Here is a 21,467-nt window from a genome sequence, read left to right as displayed (position 1 = left end):
CGTCTCATTTTCTCATTCTCTCCCGTTTTGATTATGCGCTGCAATTGCAAAATCCAGAACCTTCCTCTGACGCCATTAATATATTGTATTATCCAGCAAGAATCCTGAAACAGTTCTCAAATATTACCATGCGTAGCGCATTAAGGATTTATTTCAGTTTCTATGTTCCAAAAAGACTCAGTAAAGTCTCAAGTGCGTGACGACAACGAGCAATATATATCGAAATCAGGAAATGAATGAGTAATCCATTGTGCAGTGCGTCCATGGAAGCTCTTGCACTGGCATATGTCCTTGTGTATTGCACATGAACAAACGGTTTGGCGATATGATAAAGCAACAGCATCCGGCATTTATTTGAGACTCAAATAAGTCGGTGTCGGCTTTCCTGCAGCCTCGTTTCGGGCCGAAGCCTTCGGTTACATTTAACTGCGTAGGAGCATCAGTCCCAAGAGAGATTTCAGTCATGCTGTATCAATTACACCTAGATAATTCTGCTTGTCTGGTTATTCTAATTACAGATAAATGCCGGTAATCGAATTCTAATCTAATACGTGAAATGTTTCTTTGCTCCCTGTGCTCTTTTCTTTCCTGGAAATGCTACAGGGGAATTGTATAATGCGAAACTAGCCCAGCGTGCTGTACAGACATTTGTCATTCTCTTGCTTATAAGAACGAGCTCTGAATTGATACGAACTGAGCTTCAATCAATTTCCAAGTGTTCGTGAATTCGGTTATTCTAATTCGAATCTAGTTTTAAAAAATGTGTAGCTCTAATTCTGATTCTAATCTATAATTTAAGAAAGAAAAAACACTGTTTATCTATAATTTAATTCTGGAATCTAATTTAGAAAAGAAATCGTGTAGGTGTGATTCTAATTCTAGCTTAATTGGGAAAACTGTCTAGCTATAATTCTAATACTAATCAAATTCGTAAAAATGTGCATATATAATTTTAATTCTAGTCTAATTTGAAAAAGCTGAAAATTTTCTGGTTGTCCGAGTCTGTTATTAACCCCGGCTTTCATTTCAGGTGAGACTGCGAATATCACAGTTTTACACTGCTGAAGAATACTTGAGATGAGATAGGTAACTGTAAATATCGTTCAAAAGAGCTCGTGATCGCGACAGATATTCATCAGTTAGTGAAAACATTTATAAGCCGCTGCGGATATCAAAAACCCTGTCAAATGGAGCGGATGGTGTCTGTAAGCCGAGCTGGTTGATGTTGTTGTCGCTGGTGCAACAGTTGCGCCATTCCACACGTTGCATAAGTCTGAAATGAATGTTACTGGCGTGAATACATAACTACAGCGCTGATACAGGATATCTCTCCAATTATGGAATATTTTCAGACGTAATCAGTGTAGTAAGAGTTGGTGTTGAATTATTGACAGAAGTTGCAACGTTACTGCGCAAGTGAAAATATGAACTATTGAATACCATGACAAGTTATTATTATTATTAATAATAAAATCATGTGATACTGCTTAAAACAGCGTTGGTCCTTTGTACCGCAATCCAACCAATTTCGCCAGCAACGCAAGGCAACAGAATAATTTATTAAAGGATATTCACAGTATTACATTAATGGTCAATCACTTACACATAGTAATTGGATAATTGGATCCATGACATGTCAAAACTACAGTGGAGATACAAAATCAATATCTGTAGACGTTGCGAACTTGTAGCAAATAATCAGAGGTGGATATACTTCCGAAATTACAGGACCGATTTTCGCGTCTAACGCACAATAACTGTTCAGTTCACCCTTGAAACTTGAGCAATTTTAAAAAATATTTCAGAAACAGCGGTACATATATTATTTTCCCCAATTTCACCATAGAAATTTTACTCAAATATGTAACGCAAACATACCCCAGAACTATTTACTACTTTACGAAGTCCAGAATGCAGGAAGTAATTAGTTTTGCTACAAAAATATGTCAAGTAGTCTAAAAACACTTGAGTGAGAGGTACAAATAGGCAAAGTAGACTGAAGTCGCAAATTTTCGTTGACTCGACTGACTTGAAACTGACTCGACTCGACTTGAGTCACCTGGCGTAAGGAATCGACTAGTATTCGAGGCATTGCGCATGACTCGGCCAAAGCATACGACTCGAGACATTCTGTATGACTTGATCCAATTCAGTACCGATACTTGAAAAGTAGGCCTAGCATTTTATCTGTTTAAATAAACACGTTAAGGGTGAGGGAAATGAGTATGAATGCAATTATGAATGCAGTGCATTCAATATCACCCGGGTGTTTCACAAATTGAGCTCAACCTAAAGTGAACTCAACAATTACATTATGACTTGGACTCGACCCTTGACTCCTGACTTTGACTCGGACTTATTGATTCAGTGATAAATTGAAAATGACTCGATTTGACTCGGGTTCAAACTATAAAAGTCAAACTGACTTGTAACTCGGAACCTTGCGACTTGGTGACTACCCGAGTGCGTTCTATAACAGCTCCACCGAACCCACCTCCCAAGCAAACGCATATCTCTGCCCCAGGTACTTTGAGGCAGCCCAAGTCGGGAAGCCCGTCGACATGTTCACTGACGTCGCACGCTCTTGTTGTGGTACCTGTATGACGACAGTATAACATTTCATACAAATGAAATGTATAGTTACCGTTAGGGCTGAGCAACAATGCTTTGAGTAGGCCTACTCAATTCTTAATTGAGTATTAATTCTAACGATTCGAGTCGTGCAGTGAGAGACAATGTTTTCCAGTACTGGAATTATACGATCCTTGCCACTAAAGAGTTAATTTATCAATGATAATAATCATAGTTTAGATCAGCGATTTCCAGCCGCGGCTCTCAGAGCCGCATTCGGCTCAAACCTAGCCTTCTTGCGGCTCTGGTTGAACTCTGAATATACCACAAAAATATACCAGAGTGCTGTTTATTGTTTCTATGAATAAATATAGTCAATTTATGTATATCAATGCTAAAATAGAGGATATTTGTTATGTCCGAATCCGCCCAAGACCGCTTCTGAAAACGAGGAAAGAGAGTTCTTGCGCACTAGGGTCAAACGCATGGATGAACAGTGAACACCCGCCAGACAATGATATTCTTGAGTTCTACTGGTCATCATAGACCTTTATAGATCGTCTCCGCGAAGAGTAAATTTCGACAATATTTTAATGACATCTAAATAACGGCTTATAGTCAAATATAAATTGCAATATAATCAGCGTATAATTCAAGTGCTGGAATGTGTGAAGAGCTATACCACATACCGACATATATATGCTGTAGTAATGGTATGCATTTTCAGTTTATTTCAATGTTTCGGCCTCGTCAATCTGCGTCTGTCAATGCTAAAATAACCGAGATAGAATCTATAGAAGTCTATGTGCATTGTGCATGCTTTTTGAAGTATCCTGATGATGAGATCCAGAGCTAGGCTAGCTGTTTTTAAATTTTGGTTATAAGTACTCGAGTGTTTTCATGCGGCTCCGACATTCAAAAAGGATATGGGAACCATTGGTTTAGATTAGACACTTTCCACTGTGGAAACATTGAAAACTCGATTGATGGTATCGTAACGTATGTAGTATCGTAGCATCGTAACTACGCACGTTACTGAAAATTACATATATGTGCCGTCGTGGTCGACCCACAGCTTTGTCGCAAAGTACATTGAAATAGGTAGGCCTTGGCCGAAAACACACCAAATTATCTTTAATGTTATGCAGAACCGGCATTGTTTGTGGTTGCGTAAAAGGTACAATTTACATATTTGAACTCGCCTACTCTACTTGATTCGAAGCCTTATACTTGATTCAGAATCGAACTCAGGTACTCGATTTTTCCCAGTTCAAGTTATTATATATTTAATGTACTAGTCCAGCCGACACGATAGCGAAATGTGTAATTGCGTCCGGCTTCTTGAACGGTAGGTGGTGGGTTCGATCACCGGCTGGGTCAGACCAAAGACCTGATTATTAACACTGGTATCCGTGATTTACGCGTTTGGCGCACAGCAATGCCGGGATAACATGGATGGGGTGGTACAAGACATAGAAAGCCTTACAAGGCTATATAAGTATATATGTACCTTCCTTGTCCAGCGACATATGCACAATTGCACATCATGCGTTCATGTTATCTAGCCTTACCATACGTCATCTTTTAAGAGGATTGGTCCTCTTTTTGACTATTTTGAAAGTGTCCTCGGAGGTCGCCCTTTCGTCCTCTTTTTTGAGATTTTGTCCTCTTTTTTGAAAATTTAGATCAGATTTAGAGCAAATTGCGAGTGATATGCCGCAAAATAGCACAGAAGTGACGCTCCGGCGGGTATTTCGGAGTGAAAACGGTGATTTTAGCTCTGAGCGAAGAGATGACCTTTTTTTTTAGTCAACCGATTACAAAGTGGGAGAAAATCACCGGTTTTTGAGAATTCTTCTCCGGTTTTGCTCAAATTTCTGAAAAAGTGTCCTCTTTTTAGATTTCCAAATTATGGTAAGCCTAATGTTATGCATATGCAGTTATGCACAGATCGTGTTCATGTATATCACGAGTCGGAGTATGTGCCACAGAAACATCAAGGACAAAAAGATATTACGACCTGTCCTATGTCATTAAGCGATGTATAGTTGCATAATAATTCTTACGCGCGCACAGAGCCTGTGATCACCAACACCATCGCGATTTTACTAATAATAAGGAGTGGCGAGATACCGTGGTGGTATAATCCACAGCTGCATGCGACACCAATGGGTTGCGGGTTCGAGTCCGACCGAGGTGTTGTAGGTCTACCTAGGCTCCTCCTCGCCATATTATCCGTGTAAGCGATGTCTTATAAAAAGCCTAGAATTGCACCGTGCTACAAGTAGGCTTCTATGTAGTATACATGATCGTGATAGTTGACAAACACCATAAATACCAGGAACATCCAATAATAAAGTTACTATACGATGTTTTGAATGAGGTAGATTTACGTCTATGACATTTTTAGCTTAATGAAAATTTCGGGTGGCACCTGCTTTAATGCATGGTGCTCAAAGTAAATCGCACTTGAAAGAAAAAAAAATTATTTCTCATTTCTAAATATTTGATCCTAAAATTTCAAGTAAATCGCAGAATATCTGCGTTTTGCGATGCTAGAGATAGACAGTTTTTTCGGCAACGGTAGGTCTATATGCATTGCTGCATGAACTAAACGTTTTGCAATGACCAGGTGCGGTCAAATTAGTCACCGTCGGTATACTCAAGTATAAATATAGTAGTAAAGCCGTAGCAGTATGCTTGATTTAGTTTGAAAACTGGAAGCTCTTCGTTACTGCCCCCCTCTGGCAATGACCATAACGGCACATATCCATAATCACATTCTATCAAAGCAGTTACTTAACCCTACCTACACAGATTCTATAAACACATGTTGTACGTAGCCTTGGTGTAATCATAGTGTCCTACAATGATGTGGAGTCTGTGGACACAAGCAAATCACACGGCTCACTGCGACTGGTTAACCTCACACTTTCCATTTGGCCAAAAGCAATTTCACGGTAATTTTTGATCACCTTGGCGAGCTCAAAAATTGATAAAATCGGTATCAATTGAAAGCTACCGCGGTACTGATTGCGAAATTACCAATTTTATTCTGCTCGTGGTCCTGAAGCCCCCGAAAATAAGCCTCGAATGTGATGAAGCTTGGTAGTGTGACACAACAATACCGTCTGGAATAATATGGCGCAGTTCAGGAGCAAGTACGCTCGAGAACGCGAGTGTAAATGCTCGATGGTGGGTTAGTTATCTATAGTAGCAGCGCAAACCGCAAGCGTATTAGTCATTGTTGCACAAGAGATCGAGCATTTACTACGGAAACCTAACTAGGTTATGTATCTATACTGCTACTCACCTGCATCCAGACGGCCTTGTTGCGTCACAGTGCCGAACTCCGTTACAATGCAACATTAGAGGCTAATTTTGGAGGGTTCCAGCATAGTGTTCTAAGAACACTATGGTTCCAGAGCCACGAGCAGATTGAAATTTATATTTTCGCAATCTGTACCACGGTATAGCTTTCAATTGATACCAATTTCATCAATATTCCTGCTCGGCAAGCCGGTCGAAAATTATCGTAAAACTACCTTTGTCAAATGGAAAGTGTGACGTAAGCAAACGCAGTGAGCTGCGAAATTTGCTTGTGCCCACACCTTTGTAGGACTACTACAGACCAGTGATGAGCGTCGGAGTGGATTCGGAGCGGAGTTTTGCCGATTTTGTGAAAGTCGGGGCGGAGTCAGAGTTTACTACAGATATTTTTTCGAAGAAATTCGGAGTATTGTAACTTTTGTCTCCGATATCTATGGATGGGTCTGACCAGAATACACTATTGATTATGATTACAAACCAAAACACAGACAGTTGACACCTCGTAAAGTTGTGATATGACGGATAACATGCGAAAATGATGGCCAAGTGCATAAAAATCAGCCATCTGCTCTGCAATTGGGGACTAGAGAGTAGACAATACTACAAAGCCAACCATATCATCACATTTTCACACGTTACCAAGCGTAGGCATACCATGCTTGCCACTCTAATGATATTGTTAAAATGGTTGGCCACGAGCTATCTTAACCTAGTGATCTAGCAAGGCATTTTCCTTGAGCATTGTCTGTAGTTAATTATGTTTCGGATACTTGACGAGATTCATCGGAGTATCTCGGAGTCTGGGATTGAGCTCTTCGGAGTCGGAGGGAGTTTTCCTCAGACACTGAAGTTGTCGGAGGGATTCGGAGTCTCGAAAAGCACTATCCGCTCATCACTGCTACAGTCATCATACATAACTTGCCGACGCCCAATGAATACGTGTTACGCATGCCCGCGTATACGCACGGGATATAACGATCCGCTTATATCACGAAATCGTTATTCTCCAACAGTCTAATTAATCCAATCAGTTCGCTCATGTAGTCAAGAAAACACCTAATCAATCACCGCTCCAAATTTAAGTGTATCTTTAGTATCGTCGAAACGTCAGGCTGATGATAGCAGAGCACATGACATCGTCATCGAGGCTGGTTTGCACGGACAACTAGATCATTCTGGTGATCTAATTAGACTAATTAAAGCGAAATCCGGTAATCCAATTTTCAAAATGCTTCTATGCACTCATTTTAATTTTATTCGAATTTCTGGTTTTCCTGGAAATGCTACAGGATAACTGTACGTACAGTGCCAGACGAGCCAAGGTTGATGTGAAGACATTTGACATTCCCATGCTTATGAGAGTTGAGGTCAACTCTATGGTTTGATATGGAGAGAACTTGATTTTTGCCAAACTGGTATTTGGGGGCTTAGGCCTACCCGACTGGCGCTTTCTAACAATAAATATTGAGATTTTCGATAAGAAATACTTCCATTTAATAATCCCTTAAGACGGCAAATATTTAGTATGTTCAGTTCATAGGTCATATCATTACCACCGGGTGTTATGGCTCCTAGTCACCATTTGGAGAAAGTCGCTGACGTTGACACCGATTCGCGAGATGACAAAAAAGAGCCTATGGAGTTTAGGGTTATATGGAAAATTGGACCCAAAACAAGCGAAAACGCCAATGCAAGTGACTCGCATAATATCATATACTTGCACAGATATATAACTTAATATGTGGTCGCACTGTCACATCACTTCTGACGCGAATGGTCTCCGAACTCTAGAGAAACAACAGTCGCGATGTAGTAACATTAAGCAAATTCTAACATCCGCGTTTACAGTTTAATACTTTGTATTCCCCACAATGCTGGCTTGACGCCAGTATACGACTAAAATAAAGAGAGCGTAGAAATATGCCCACTTGCATCATTGTTAGAGCCACTGTTTTATCGGCTTTTTGACTATATTCTGCCGCCCAAATCCGCTTATTAATTCCAATTTCATTGTTTGCGAATGAAGGCGCAGCTAGATAGAACCCCTATAATCCATAATATAATGTAATATACCACTATGTATATGGACAGTTGGACACGCTTGATAATAAAGTATTCAAATGAAAAACGTGGAGATTGATTTTGAGGTAATACTTTGGAATTGTTTGACTGGTGCGGCCCGCGAGCGATCTCAAGTTTTGAATGCGGCCCGCAACGTCAGTCGAGTTTGACACCCTTGGCATAATAGGGATGATGCGAGACTTAGAAAGCCATACTAGGCTATTTCTGCAACTTCCTTGTCCAGCGTCATATGCACTGCACGGTGCACATATCGTGCATAGCGTGCATGTATAATTGTAGGGCTATATCATGCGATACTATAGGCTACATCAGCCGGTGCTATCCCAACACATTTTATGGAAAGTGGCGCGATGGCGTAGTGGTATGTTCCACAGCTACAGCACTAATGGGTTACTGGTTCGAGTCCGACCGAGGTTGACTCCAAAATTCCTTTTAAGTGTTGAGGGTATCTAGGCTCCTCCTCACCACGTGACCCGCGCAGGCAGTCTGTTATAAAAGCCTAGAAGTCAGCCGTGTCACAAGTCGGTAAATGCGGAATCATAACAAAGAATTTCGACCTGGTGAAAAATGGTGAAACAACAACAACAAGACTTATAGAAAGCCTTACAAGGCTATTTCTGAAACTTCCTTGTCCAGCGGCATGCACATCATATGCACGCATGGTATGCACCATGCACATTGCACATATATCGCGTGTAATGTGCATGTGCTTGTACATGTATAATTGTATATCATGCTATACCAGGCTACATGAGCCAGTCCGTATGCCGCAAAACCATCCAGATAGAAAGAAAAACGTACTACGCCTATTCCTGTAGGCTGCAAATGTATGTTCTGGATTATTCCAATATGAAGCTGATACCTACCGTTGAAAGTTGTAGAGACGCACTTGTTGGTGTCCTCTCCACAATTCATACGAACGCCGTTGTCAGTCGGGTCGCATTTGACGCAATAGTAACACAGACCAGCGTTCACTGCACGAAAGAGATGTGACAAAATTCAGTCAGTGGTTCTCAACAGCAGTTCACACGCAGTCCAGGGGTTTCACTGATCCAGTCTCGGGGCTTCAGCGGGGGTCAATTAGGGATGGTGTGAACCTCCAAAAGGTTCAGGTTCTGTGTGAACGCGAACGTGAACCTATGGCGCCACGTGACGTCATATTGCTAATTCCAACCCTACATTTCATTGAAGGGATATATTAATGTACGTACACGAGACCTGGCGACGACTCAGGTTACGCTATGCCACAATGCTGAAGTACATGCTGAATATTTGAACGCCACCAAATGTTTCAACTGGGTAATCAAATGATATAATAATCCCATATAATTAATATCATCCGTCACTTTGCCAACAATTTCGACGAGGTCTTGCAAGGGAATATAAGCTTACGCCTTAACGGTCTACATGTCCGACCGGACAATGTATTCGGCGTCAGACTATTGCTACATTGATATTGAGCAGAGTGTTCAGCGGGTTTCTAGAATTTGTTCAGATTATTAACAAGTTATACAGTAGCCAACACCCCAATAACATATAAAATCAAGGTCGATCCCGTACGTCTGCTAGATTTTTTACATTGATTAGACAACGATGTATTCTTTATATCAATTTCATTGATTGGTTGAATAAACATCATTCGCTGACTACCTATACATGTAGCGTAGGCTACTTCGCCCTTGATGCTCTGTTATTGCGCGTCAAACTCGCAGCAGATAGTAAATACTAACAAACGGACAGCTGAATATTTCGAGCAAACTTTTCTAACAAAGCAAGTTAGTTGGTTCGACAAGGTGAATATTGGTTTAGTGTTTATTTATTCATGCTGCCAGCGCCATGCATAGAGTGGACCGAAGTTGAAATGCAAAGAATTTCCACCAAAGATGTTGTAATGATGTGAAAAATTGCAATATATCAAAAAGGTTCACAGTGCAGAACCTGCCAAGGTTCGTTTGTGAACGTGAACCTCTAAATTTCTGAGGGTCACACACAGAATGCGAACGTGAACCTCACGTTCACACCATCTCTAGTCAATACACAAACCCTACACATGCATCAGAAATCAAGTTGATATGCAGTAAATGCTCGTTATTATCTTCTTGTTTACGCAAATTCTTTTCAGCTCTCTACTATAGTTGCTGTCGAAAATATTTAGGTATATGAATATATCATTCAATTCTTCTTGTTCTGTATGAAAATCAGATTTTATTAGTTTCGTTCTCTTAACACTGTTGTTGATGCACAGTGTTCTATAGTAATGTATTAGATATGTGGTGCGGTACATTTTATATTTTGTGCCTCGGCGTAATTTTAGGGTTCGCAAAATGCTTGCCGATTAGCCAGGACAGTATGGGGAAACAATCACTGACCTAAGTGCAATTCAATCGTTTCGTAGTAATAACTTCCATCTCATTACTAAGTTTGATTTTATGGTTTGTATTTACATATATATTATTGACTGTTCTTCCCGGCGACAGTTTATTGAAGAGGCTTGAAAATGTTAAGGAATGTATTGTGATGAATCTATTCAAGCGGGTTAGTTTCAAGTTCTGTTCCACAAATCATTTATTTTATCACCAGTTTTACGATCATGTATTTGGTCTGACCCGTCCGACCTGCTGAGCAAGAAGCTGGAAGCTCTGCCATTCATTGCGGTATCTAGTGCAGTGGTTGTCAACTGCCGGTCCACGGAACAATTTGGAACGTATTTTCCTGTATGGCGGTTTAATAGAGAGTTCAATGTCTACTTTGGGCGTAGCCTACGTCTCATCACTGGCACAAGTGTTAGCCTACAACTTAGGCGACACCTTGCAGTATAACAGAGGGTATGGTAAACAGCAATTGCGCATTTCCCTCAAAGGAGGATACCAAACGAACAAACAAAATCAACATATTCGTGTTTGACTATAGATAAATAACCTACGTAGGTTAGTTATCTATAGTTTGACAGGACTTCGCGAGCGTCACCTTGCGGAAACTTCAATAGAGCCAGGTATAAATTTCTTACATCAAAAAGGCAGCATCAAACGAAGTTTTCAATATTACATCTGATTTGAGTTGCATACATTTTTCACAATTAAATGTATTGATATTTTATTGTTGTAGGTTCACCGGTCTGCAACATTTGAAAAACAGAAATTGGATTATAATTAAATTGAGAGCATATAGAAACATTTCACATATTAGACGAGAACAATAGTTCACTGGCATTTCGCTCTTAGTCTAATTCGGGGGTCACGAACGCGGTGCCCGCAGGTTACCGGTAGCCCACTATACAATAAATATCTTCCTCCCAATATTTCGCATCAAGGACAGATCATGTCATACCACATTTCCTGTATAACATATCGAGATAATGCACGGACTTCAATCTATATTATACCCAAAACACATGCTTCATTTCCTGATTCATGTTTCAAGATATTCTACCGAGTTTATTCTATTCGTTATTATTAGGGCAAGTCAGGGATATCTAGAACCCTAACCCTAACCCTAACCCTAGAAGTTCTAGATATCCCTGGGGCAAGTTTTTGCAACTTTGCATCTTTTTTACAGCTTCCCAGATACTCAAAATAGGCTATATGTAGGCTACGATGATGTTTTAAGCTGTTTGGAGGGATTTCATACTGCATCTTTTTGCAACTTTTCTCTATTTTTCATACCAACTTTTACTGCAACTTTTATCAAATAATGCGTCAAAATGTAAAGAAGTGATTTATAAAGACGCTATAAACTATTTCTAGAATGGTTCCATCTCTTTGATTTGCATAACAAAGAGCTATATGATGGGTTAGCTGCATCTCACTGTGTTATCGTTGACGTTGGCTTGTAAGCAAGAAGTACCCCTGTCAATCACGACCGTGTCCGAACAATATGTAAATAGATCGCATTATTAATTCTGGCGTTTAAATTGGAGATAGTTTCCCATTTCAGGAACGCCCAGGCGAGACCACCGAAAATTACATTTTCACTGGGTCAACTTATTCAGGCTATTGATTTTGTGAGTGGCCAAGAGTGAGTTTTTCTGCAACGCCTTGGGTCAAGTTTACAGACCTAGGGGTTTGGGGTGTTTTATTTGACTTGCTTTAGGGGGAGGGGTTATCGATATGCTATTTGGCTTTTTTGGGAAAAATCATTCCCGCATTGCGTTATTTTCTTGCTGTGTACCAGGAAAAATGTAATTTTAGGCGGTCTCGCCAGAATGTCCGTGAAATGACAAAGTAACAATTTCGACAGCTCTGCAGGAACTAGGTTATAAAACGGAACCTTTTGAGCATCTTATACCCTACTAATTCAACAAAAATTATAAATGCAACTTTTTACTGCAACTTTTGTCAAAATTAAGTGCAACTTTCTCGCGATTTTAGTGCAGCAAAAACCTGCCCTAGTTACCAAATCACTTACCAAGATATAAATTGTTAATCCTTCGAGAAACAAAGGAGTCGGCCGCTGTCGCAGTAGCAAATATTCAAATGAGAGTCGAAGGCGGAGAATGGTTTCATATGAGCAGCAGTTGAATATGAATCAGTGTCGACTAGGGCTGGGCACAATGATTCGAGTACACGAATCTGAATCGAGTATTAATTTTAATGATTCGAGTCGAATAGTAAAATACGATTTTTTCGAGTACTGAAATTGTACGCTTCTTGCCACTGAAAGTTAATTTATCAATGAGAATTATCGTTTCGATACTAATTTTCACTGTTGAAGCCTTGAAACCTTGACTGGCGGTATCGTAGCATACCAAAGATATAGTACAAGCTACGAAGATTACAGGACGTAGCACATTTCTGAAGACATGATCATCCCACAACATTGTCACAAAATGGAATGAAATCGGTATGGTCGAAAATATCAAAGTATCATCTATGTGACGGTTAACAGGCAGTATATTATTTATAGTGGCATAAACACTAAGTATTTGAACTTTGGCGTATTACATTCTGTTATTGCGTAATGATGGGTGATACTCGATTACTCGATTACTCGACTCGACTCGAAGCATATTACGTGATTCAGAATCGAATCACTCAGGTGCTCGATTTGCCCAGCCCTAGTGTCGACCCTAAGGAACAATCCAACACAGTTTTCGATCGGGGCATTGCTCGTCTTCGCCCACGGGGCGGCTTAAGGAAAATCTAGTTACTGCTACCTAGTCTTGACACGGAGATCGGCGCTTCGCGCGGCAACGCAACTAAGCCAAGGATAAACGGAGGGAGTAACTGGTAGACCGTCGCATTACCCAGGAAGTACCCTTGGTTTCAAAAAGGTTGGTGACCGCTGCTTATACAATTAGAACTATCTAGATGTACAAGTCTGGTATGGTGAGTGCCAGTTACCACGAGATGCAGAAAAGATAGTACACGCCCTATGTTTGATGAGAAATCGAAATCGCAGACTTTGTACTTTCTTGGGAATAGTTGGCGGGCTCAATCTATCAACAGATATTTCGATGCCAAACGACATCACGAATTGAATTGTTTGTCATTACTGTCACTGACCGAATGAGAGGCATCCTAATTTAGCTACTTTTCGTGATTCACGGAAAGAAAGACCCATTTCTGGTAAGGCGTTTATCGCAATATGGAGTGTCGAAATTCTGAATTTAAGAGCGCAATACTTGGTTATCCGCTCGGCCTTATTTAATGTCACAACCATATGCACCGCGTTTCAACGTTTACTACAACCGCTACACGAGCAGATACACACACTATAAGTGTGAAGTTGGGCAGTTATCAGTGTCAGTTTATTATTAATTTTATCATTTCCAAACACTACAAGACTGCGATACAATGAAAAGATAGGAATGTATCGAAACGACTTGTAGTAGTATTTGAAATCATATGGCCACCTAGGCCCAGGCGATGCAAGAGGCATGCACGTTGCACACTGGATGAAAAGAAATAAGGGATGACATAAACCGACTAGAGATGAAAATGAATGAGGCGTGTGTCGATATGATATGATATGATATGTCAGATCGAGGTCCGGTAATCTTCAGGGCTGACAAATATTCGTTTCAGTGCTTCCAACCAGTGTGTCGCGAAGCTATTTCAGGTTGGTGGCGAATAATTTTCCAATGCTACAGTTTTTTATTCGATTTGCCAAATATCCCCAGCACCTTATTTTCTCGTGATTAGACAGGCCAATGCCCGTTTCCCTTCCCCAAATTAAATAGTTTTAGCTTCCAGAATTGCCGCAAACAACATTCTCGTGCTCACAATGATTCGTGAACCAGATTTTCGCGACGGTCATTTGCATCGTAGCGCGAGATTTGACAGTGTATTTTATGTATGCAGCAAAATCGGAATCCATTCCTTCCTACGCGAAGGTTGATCGGAAAATGCAATCCAGCCAGACTACAATCAGCAAACAATGGCCGAGACGCAAGCTATACTCGGAACCCCTTTTTGCTAGACGTAAAAGACGAATTACTGCTTTCTCTTTCGTAATCATCTATTATACGTGTATTCTTGTCTGTTTGACACACTCGTATTCTCGAATTGTCGCGCCATTTCACTTGTCGGCGAGTAATTTAACTCGTTACTCACATGACTCATTGTAAATCAAATTAAGTTCTCACTCGTTAAATCATATCTGGGCGGGTCGCACTATAGCATGAAAAATGGGTCGTAAACTGAAAAGGGTTGGGAAGCATTGCTTATTTGTTTCGTTCACAACTCATGTGTCGTGAGCCTACCAGATGTCTCCAACTCTCCACTTCATAAAATTCTCAGAGGCAAATTAGGCCGAGTTGCGGGTTGGGAGCGAGCCTCGAAGTCGAACTATACTGATGTTAGCATATATACTGTCACCCGTAATATATCAATATTATATTTATAAATACGAGCTTGATTGATCTGTCATGTAAGTTGATCTGACTGTGATATCCATACATTGCATATTAAACTATTAATTAGGCTGATCTCTCATAGAATATCAGCTACGCATCAATCGGAAAGCCTAATGAATAAAATTACACAATGTGAACGTGAATTTATGTGCGCAGTTTACTATCGTTTACAAATGTGATTTAATCAGTGTAAGCCCGATCTGATTTGGCCATTTCCAGCACAGAATAACTTTGATACTGCGGACAATATGGGTTGCTATATCAGTTTGCGCTTACCTGTGTAAAACGTTAGTATCGCAGCGAAAATCGCAACACTGATATTCAATGAGCTCTTCCTTTTCGGAGAATTTAGGTGTCTCATTGTTTTCCGTAGAACTTCGCTGTATTTCCGGAAGTTCTCGTATCCGCACAATTCAAGCGTTTCCAGATGCCTTGTCAGTATAGCTAATAATCTTTCATTTAGCGTAGCCTACTATCGAATTCACTGTGAACGAGTTTCTGATAATGAAATTGATGGATTTCCGCCAACGCTCACGTAACTGTCTGGATCTCCAAATCGTTATTTGATTCTTTTATAGGTTATATGAGTCAGTACACCATGTTTAGTTGCGTTAAGTCTGTACCAGTACACAATGAACACTTCCATTATCCAACTACCTATCGCTTCCCGTACTGACACAATAAAGCGTAGCGATATCTAGAATTGGTCATTTTCTAGAATTTGCATTATGATCAAAATGCCCCGCAAATATCAGATCATTAAATCGTGACGTCGATTGCGGTTTCTGTTCTCGAATCGATCAGGTCGGCAGTCATGTCAAAACATAGTTATGTTAGTCGTAAACGGACGAGAGATCAATCGGTGGAATGCAGCACGCGATTTCATGCCGAATAAAAATCTTATTTCCAGGCAATAATCCTCGCCGTCAACCAGAATTGGTCAACTAAACAATTCTTGTTGTCTAATTTGACTAATTAGTGCAAGATGCCCGTAATCAAATACTAATCTGATCTGTGAATTGTTTCCACGCTCTCTAATCAGATTTCTGGTTTCCTGACAATGCTAGAGGAAAGCTGTATCGCGCGCAACGACCCAAAGATGGTGCATAGCAAGAGTGTCAAACATACGGCTCGTCAGACGATTTCATCCGGTCCGCGAGACCATTCTGAGTTGATTATAAAAGGCTTGTATTATCCAGCACATATCTAACAAATTTTATTTTTTTAGTCGGAAGTATACTTCCTTCAAACAATACCGCAAGGCAGCAAATATCCGCGATCGCTGGGCTGTTTTATTTCTGACTGAAAAGTTTCTGACCTCCAGAGAAATCCGTATCCCGATTGCGTGATAGCCCAATAAATCAATTTTCAGCGTCCGCGTTTACGGTTACTATATCTCTTGTATTCTTCATAACGCATATGCGCAAGGCTAACGGCAGATTACGAATACAATAAAGGGAGTATTTATGCTAGGGCCTTGGGTTAACATATTTTGGAATCGGGAAAGGAGGGCTGGGGCCTACGATATTATCGTATAACAGGGTTGTAATGACTCGAGTCTGACTCGAGTCACGATTTTCTGATGACTCGACTTGACTCGAGTCATTTTCTGAAAATTCGGAAATGACTCGACTCGATTCGGGTCAATCTGTGTATTGACTCGACTTGGACTCGAGACATTGCGCATGACTCGAACCAAGTCATGTGACTCGAGACTGAGACGGCCAAGACCGACATTTCATTGTAATTTCGAAGAATATAGTAAAGTAACCACACAATTCTGATTTCATCTATTGGTACTGGTACTTGAAAATGCGACCAGAAACTGCTAGAGGTGAGGAAAATTAGTATATTATGAATGCGAACCATTCGATATCACCAAACAGAGTTATAAAAAGTGGTTTAACAAGACTTTAACTGGAAACTGAGCCGTCAAAAACAATGACAGGCTCGGACTCGAGTCATAATACCATGACTCGGACTCGACCCTCTGCTCGATGACTTGGACTCGGACTTGACTCGGTGGTGAATTGAAAATGACTCGACTTGACTCCAGTCACAACTATAAAAGTGAGATTGACTTGTGACTCGGAGCCTTGTGACTTGGTTACAACCCTGTCGTATAATATCGTAGGCCCCGGTAGGACCCTTTTATCAACTCATGAAAGTTAATTAGTTTACCGAAATGGAAAATAGCTGATTTTGTTATATTAACTGGAAGTCTTGTTGTGTTGACTAAAGAAAGGTCATTTTTCAGATTTTACTCCCTCGCAACCCGTCGTCTATCTTATAGACCGAAATTTAACGTCTTTGGTGGTCTTTTGGGGCATTTTCGGCACATCGCCCTCGCCTTCCGCCACATGCCACCTCGTTTTGTCGCTTGCGTCTTATATTCTCTGCATTACTTCTCATTCAGTGTCCATGCCTCTTCTTTTCTTCGCCTAGGCCAAGGTGGGTGTCTGATCTTAAAGACTACTCCAAGTTGTTTCGACACCTTCTCATCTTTTCATTGTATCGCAGTTTTGTGGTGTTTTGAAAAAATGGAAATTTTAATAAAACTGATTGATTGATTTCGGCGAAAAATGAGGACAAATTTTTCAAAAAGGAGAACAAATCCTCTTAAAGGAGGACGCATGGTAACCCTAAAATATGACAACTTATATCGCCGTTAAAGTCACTGTTTTAAGAGTTAGTATAAGTGTATTCAACCGATTTTTAAAGGTGACTCGAGTCAAGTCACAATTCAAGTCAAGTTGTCTTCTCGAAGTTCGGGGCATGACTAAGTCATTGCATTTTGCTAGCTGTTTGAAATACAGTTTGAGTCGCAATTTATTTTAGATCGAGGAACGAACACAGAGTTTAAAATTATTGCAAAAAGGCGTTGTATAGCTCACGCATGCGTAGAACTGGTAAACAACGTAAGTATAATTGCGTACCCTCCGTCAATTATTATCCGCCAAATTCTCAAAACCTCAGGTAGTTGAAGGTAGAAACGAATTGAGATGATGCACTACCAAACTACATATCCATGGGATACCTGCGACAACATGCCTGCGACAATGGTTGACGAGTATCACAAACTATATTCGAATTCAATTTAGATAATACAAGAGGTTTGGTAAAGGTAAGCACTGAGCGCACCACCAATCACCAGACTATAAAGCAGAGATAGAGACCCTGCTATCATATTTCTTTCCTACTAACGACAACGTACGCTGTTAGCTCTAATCACTTCGTTTGCGGTGAATTTATAGATTTGTGATAGAACAATGGAGGTTCAGTAAAACGCAAAATCATTGAATGAATGAAATTGGTCGCTCTCACAAATCAGTAGTCACGCCAGCATCTCGAGAACAATCCGAATATATGCAGGACATAGCAATTTTTATCGACACCGATTACTTTACGACTTGAAATTGACTTGTAAATTTTGCTCCGAGTCTCGAGTCAATCCACATTTTTGGAACTCCGAGTAGAGTCAATTCATTTTTGCAAAGTAACTCGAGTCAGGTCGTACGAAATAGCTCACTCGAGTCAAGTCGATTGTATGTATAAAGGGTAGTGATAAAATTCCATGTAGAAAGAGGCGGGTTTCGCCGATCAGAAGTTCTTTTTATCACCCTATGGAGTTTCAAGGACCACCGTTTTGTCGGCTGGCAACGGCCCTGCTTGAAAAAACAAAATTTGTAGTTCCGTTGAACTCATCAAATATTTACTCCTCAAAATGTTCTTGGGGACTCGAAGTCTGCTGTTCTTATAATAAATCTTACGCGTCACTGACCGTGAGCATGACCATTGATATCAAGTATAGACAGTTATAAAAGTCGATGTTAAGCAGACAATACGTTTTCATCCACATGATTGCCATGGGCAGTGGGCACTGAGCAGGCAATAATTATGCATCACCAATGCAGATAGCACATATACTTTGGCCCTTGTCAACAATGCATTTCAACATGCAGTTTGGAAATATTGCATTACGTCACACCCGTAAACACTGTGTGAACGATCATAAGTAGCCTACATCATTTCGTAATCATATTTACGTCTGATGCAATACCATCAATTAGTCTTTTGCAGACACCATTAAGGGTTATTAGTTGTTTCCTTCAACGAGCTCGACGACTGCGTAGCAATTGGAAATGAGCAATACCATTATTGCAGACTTTTTGTGGTAAAGGAACAACCCGATGCACACTTGCTGCAATGCTGCCATCGACGCGTTTCGAAGAACTCACATTTAACGCCCGCAATTGCAATTGCATGGGAATATGATCCTTTCCTTCCATGATTTAGCTCTAAGTCACGAAATACAACCCACCTCGGGTGTGGAGAACGCGCGGCTTCTTGAGAAAGGCATGCAACCCATTGTGATGTACCAGGAAAGGTCAAAATATTCCTCGTGTATGTAGGCTGGATTGGATACTGAGTTTAAATTTGTAGAAGTGAGCTTCATTGCCATATTGCTTTCAAAATCGTCATCCTTGCTTTTTCTATCAGATTGTGGTTGCTTGAATGAGAAAGGCTGTATTGAAGGTTTGGTCGTTGTGATCTGGACAGTTGTATAGGCCGACATATCGTTAGTAGGGCTGGGCAAAATCGAATACCTGGGTGATTCGATTCTGAATCACGTAATACGCTTCGAGTCGAGTCGAGTATTCGAGTATCACTCATTGTGACGTCACAACATAATGTAATATCTTAAAGCTCAAATACGTGCCTTTTATGCCACCACAAAGAACATGATGCCTGCTATTCAGCACATTAAAGATACTTCGGTATTTTTCCACCATACCGATGTCATTGCACTTCTTGACAATGTTGTGGGATGATCATGACTTCGGAAATGTATTATTTCCAGTAACGTTCGTAGCTTTGTACTATGTCTCGTATGCTGCGACGCGGCCAATCAAGGTTTCAAGTCTTCCTCAGTGGAAAATAGTATCAAAACTATAATTCTCGTTAGTAAATAAACTTTCAGTTGCGAGGAGGGTATAATTTCAGTACTCGAAAAAATCGTCTTTTACTACTCGACTCGAATCATTTAAATTAATACTCGATTCAGATTCGAGTACTCGAATCATTGTGCCCAGCCCTAATCGTTAGTATCGTTTAATAGCATTGTCGAATAGGCTGTGAAGCAATCTTCCCTCGAATTTTTGACTCTCTATCAGAGGCTAACTTCTCAACATTCACCCTTGAATGGGATGAAGATAATATAAGCATTGCTAACTTATAAACTCAATAACTATTATAATATTAATAATAATATTATAATAAACCTAAACTGTTGCAACTTTTTTCCAGCTTCCGGCAGCTTCCCAAACACTCAGAAGTAATGCAGTATGATGTTTTAGCTGTATATAGGAATTATATATTGCAACTTTCTGCAACTTTTTTCTGTTTTTTATGCATTCTTTTAGTACAATTTTATCAAGTATCACGCAAAACGTAAAAGAGTGATTTAAAATGCTATAAAACTATTTCCAGTACTATTTCTACTATTCTCGTTGATTTGCATAACAAAGAGCTACGCGATGGATTAGCTGCATCTCCATGTTATATCTATCATACAATAGTTGGCTTTGTAAGCTAGGAGTTCAACAACCCTACCCAAGCACAATAGTGCGGGCAGAGCTAAATTGGAAGTGGAAGTATGAGATTATGGCGCAATGATGTTTCTAAAACTGATTGAATACTAGATGGAGTGCTAAAGTTATGGCACTTGATTTTATAGTGCAGCGTTGATTGTGCCAATTAAACGGATGTTATCGGCGGCTCATGTCCAGAAATTTTAGCTCATTTTTCAAAATAGAAAACCAAAACGACAGATGAGGAGTGAGAATCCGCCCAGAAGGTATCATCAGATCAGTAGAGGCGTCATTTTAAAGCGCAACCTACTATAACGTCAGATTGCTGTATGGCCATCTCTTTGAAGATTAAAGTGCCGGGAGCATAGAAATCAATAGAACGGCGATTTTTCCTTCCAGGACACCTGCAGTGACCAGTAGTGCTGTATGTGTAAACAGTATCTACATTCACATATACACTCGGCGCGACCGAATAACTTATAGATCGTTTTCTGTATATCGCAAGACGCAGAATTTCACACATCAGTACACTTAACCTCGATTAGATATATATATAGAGAGAGAGAAATCGCTCCAAAAGACCTATATAGCATGTACGTACATTGCTATAGTCTTGATAGAAGGAGGTTATCCAGCTCATACGTGCGTAAGTGCTATTACTGGGCACATAGTCGACAGCTTAGCACATAGACCTTGAGTAGGCTTGGGCGAAGGTGTCGACCACTTTTTGTAGATATTAGCGCGTCAAATTTGAGAGGTCGGGTCACAGAACACTTAAATCGAAATCTGGGGTAGCGACTATGAAACCGTTGGGAACCCCTACCGTAGAGCGATCAGTATAGGCCGACTGTCCGTTATACGTCGTGACAATGCGATGCAAATAGTCAAAAGGAGAAATAAGGCAAGAGCTACCAACTGCTTGGTAATGCATTCATCAACACATGGGTGGTACAGCTAAAGCTTGGTTCTCCTTCTTCTTCTTATTGTTATTAATGTCGTTTGAGTAATACTTGTCAACTCGTTAACGCAAGTCTTTGCAG

The 21,467-nt window shown here is 40.3% G+C and overlaps 2 protein-coding genes across 3 annotated transcripts in view; one reads left to right on the top strand and one right to left on the bottom strand.

Annotated features, from left to right (window-relative positions):
• Positions 1-21,467, top strand: part of LOC145437726 (flotillin-1-like) — a 63,437-nt gene that overhangs the window by 8,902 nt on the left and 33,068 nt on the right. The gene's annotated exons all lie outside the window — the stretch shown is intronic.
• Positions 122-15,322, bottom strand: LOC145437729 (uncharacterized). Of its 2 annotated transcripts, none has more exons than XM_080315011.1 (4): positions 15,113-15,322; positions 8,850-8,957; positions 2,427-2,596; positions 122-1,273 (listed from the first exon to the last, which is right to left on the bottom strand). In XM_080315011.1, exons 1-4 carry the CDS (start codon positions 15,195-15,197, stop codon positions 1,184-1,186), a joined length of 453 nt encoding a protein of 150 aa, XP_080171137.1. In that variant the 5' UTR covers positions 15,198-15,322; the 3' UTR covers positions 122-1,183. The 2 variants fall into 2 exon arrangements, with proteins under 2 accessions (XP_080171137.1, XP_080171138.1); XM_080315012.1 differs by having other exon boundaries at positions 2,495-2,596.

The sequence above is a fragment of the Botryllus schlosseri genome, chromosome 4, assembly GCF_051294905.1.
Source record: "Botryllus schlosseri isolate E-star chromosome 4, Bs_hap1, whole genome shotgun sequence".
Taxonomy (NCBI): domain Eukaryota; kingdom Metazoa; phylum Chordata; class Ascidiacea; order Stolidobranchia; family Styelidae; genus Botryllus; species Botryllus schlosseri.
Note: the sequence above shows the minus strand (reverse complement) of the source record. Positions and strands in the feature narration are given on the sequence as shown.

Coding starts and splice junctions, on each gene's coding strand:
- LOC145437729 (XM_080315011.1), bottom strand. CDS start 15,197: ATGAGACACCTAAATTCTCCGAAAAGGAAGAGCTCATTGAATATCAGT. Junction 8,958..15,112: donor GATACTAACGTTTTACACAG/GTAAGCGCAAAC, acceptor TCTTTCGTGCAG/TGAACGCTGGTCTGTGTTAC. Junction 2,597..8,849: donor CGTCTCTACAACTTTCAACG/GTAGGTATCAGC, acceptor GTCGTCATACAG/GTACCACAACAAGAGCGTGC.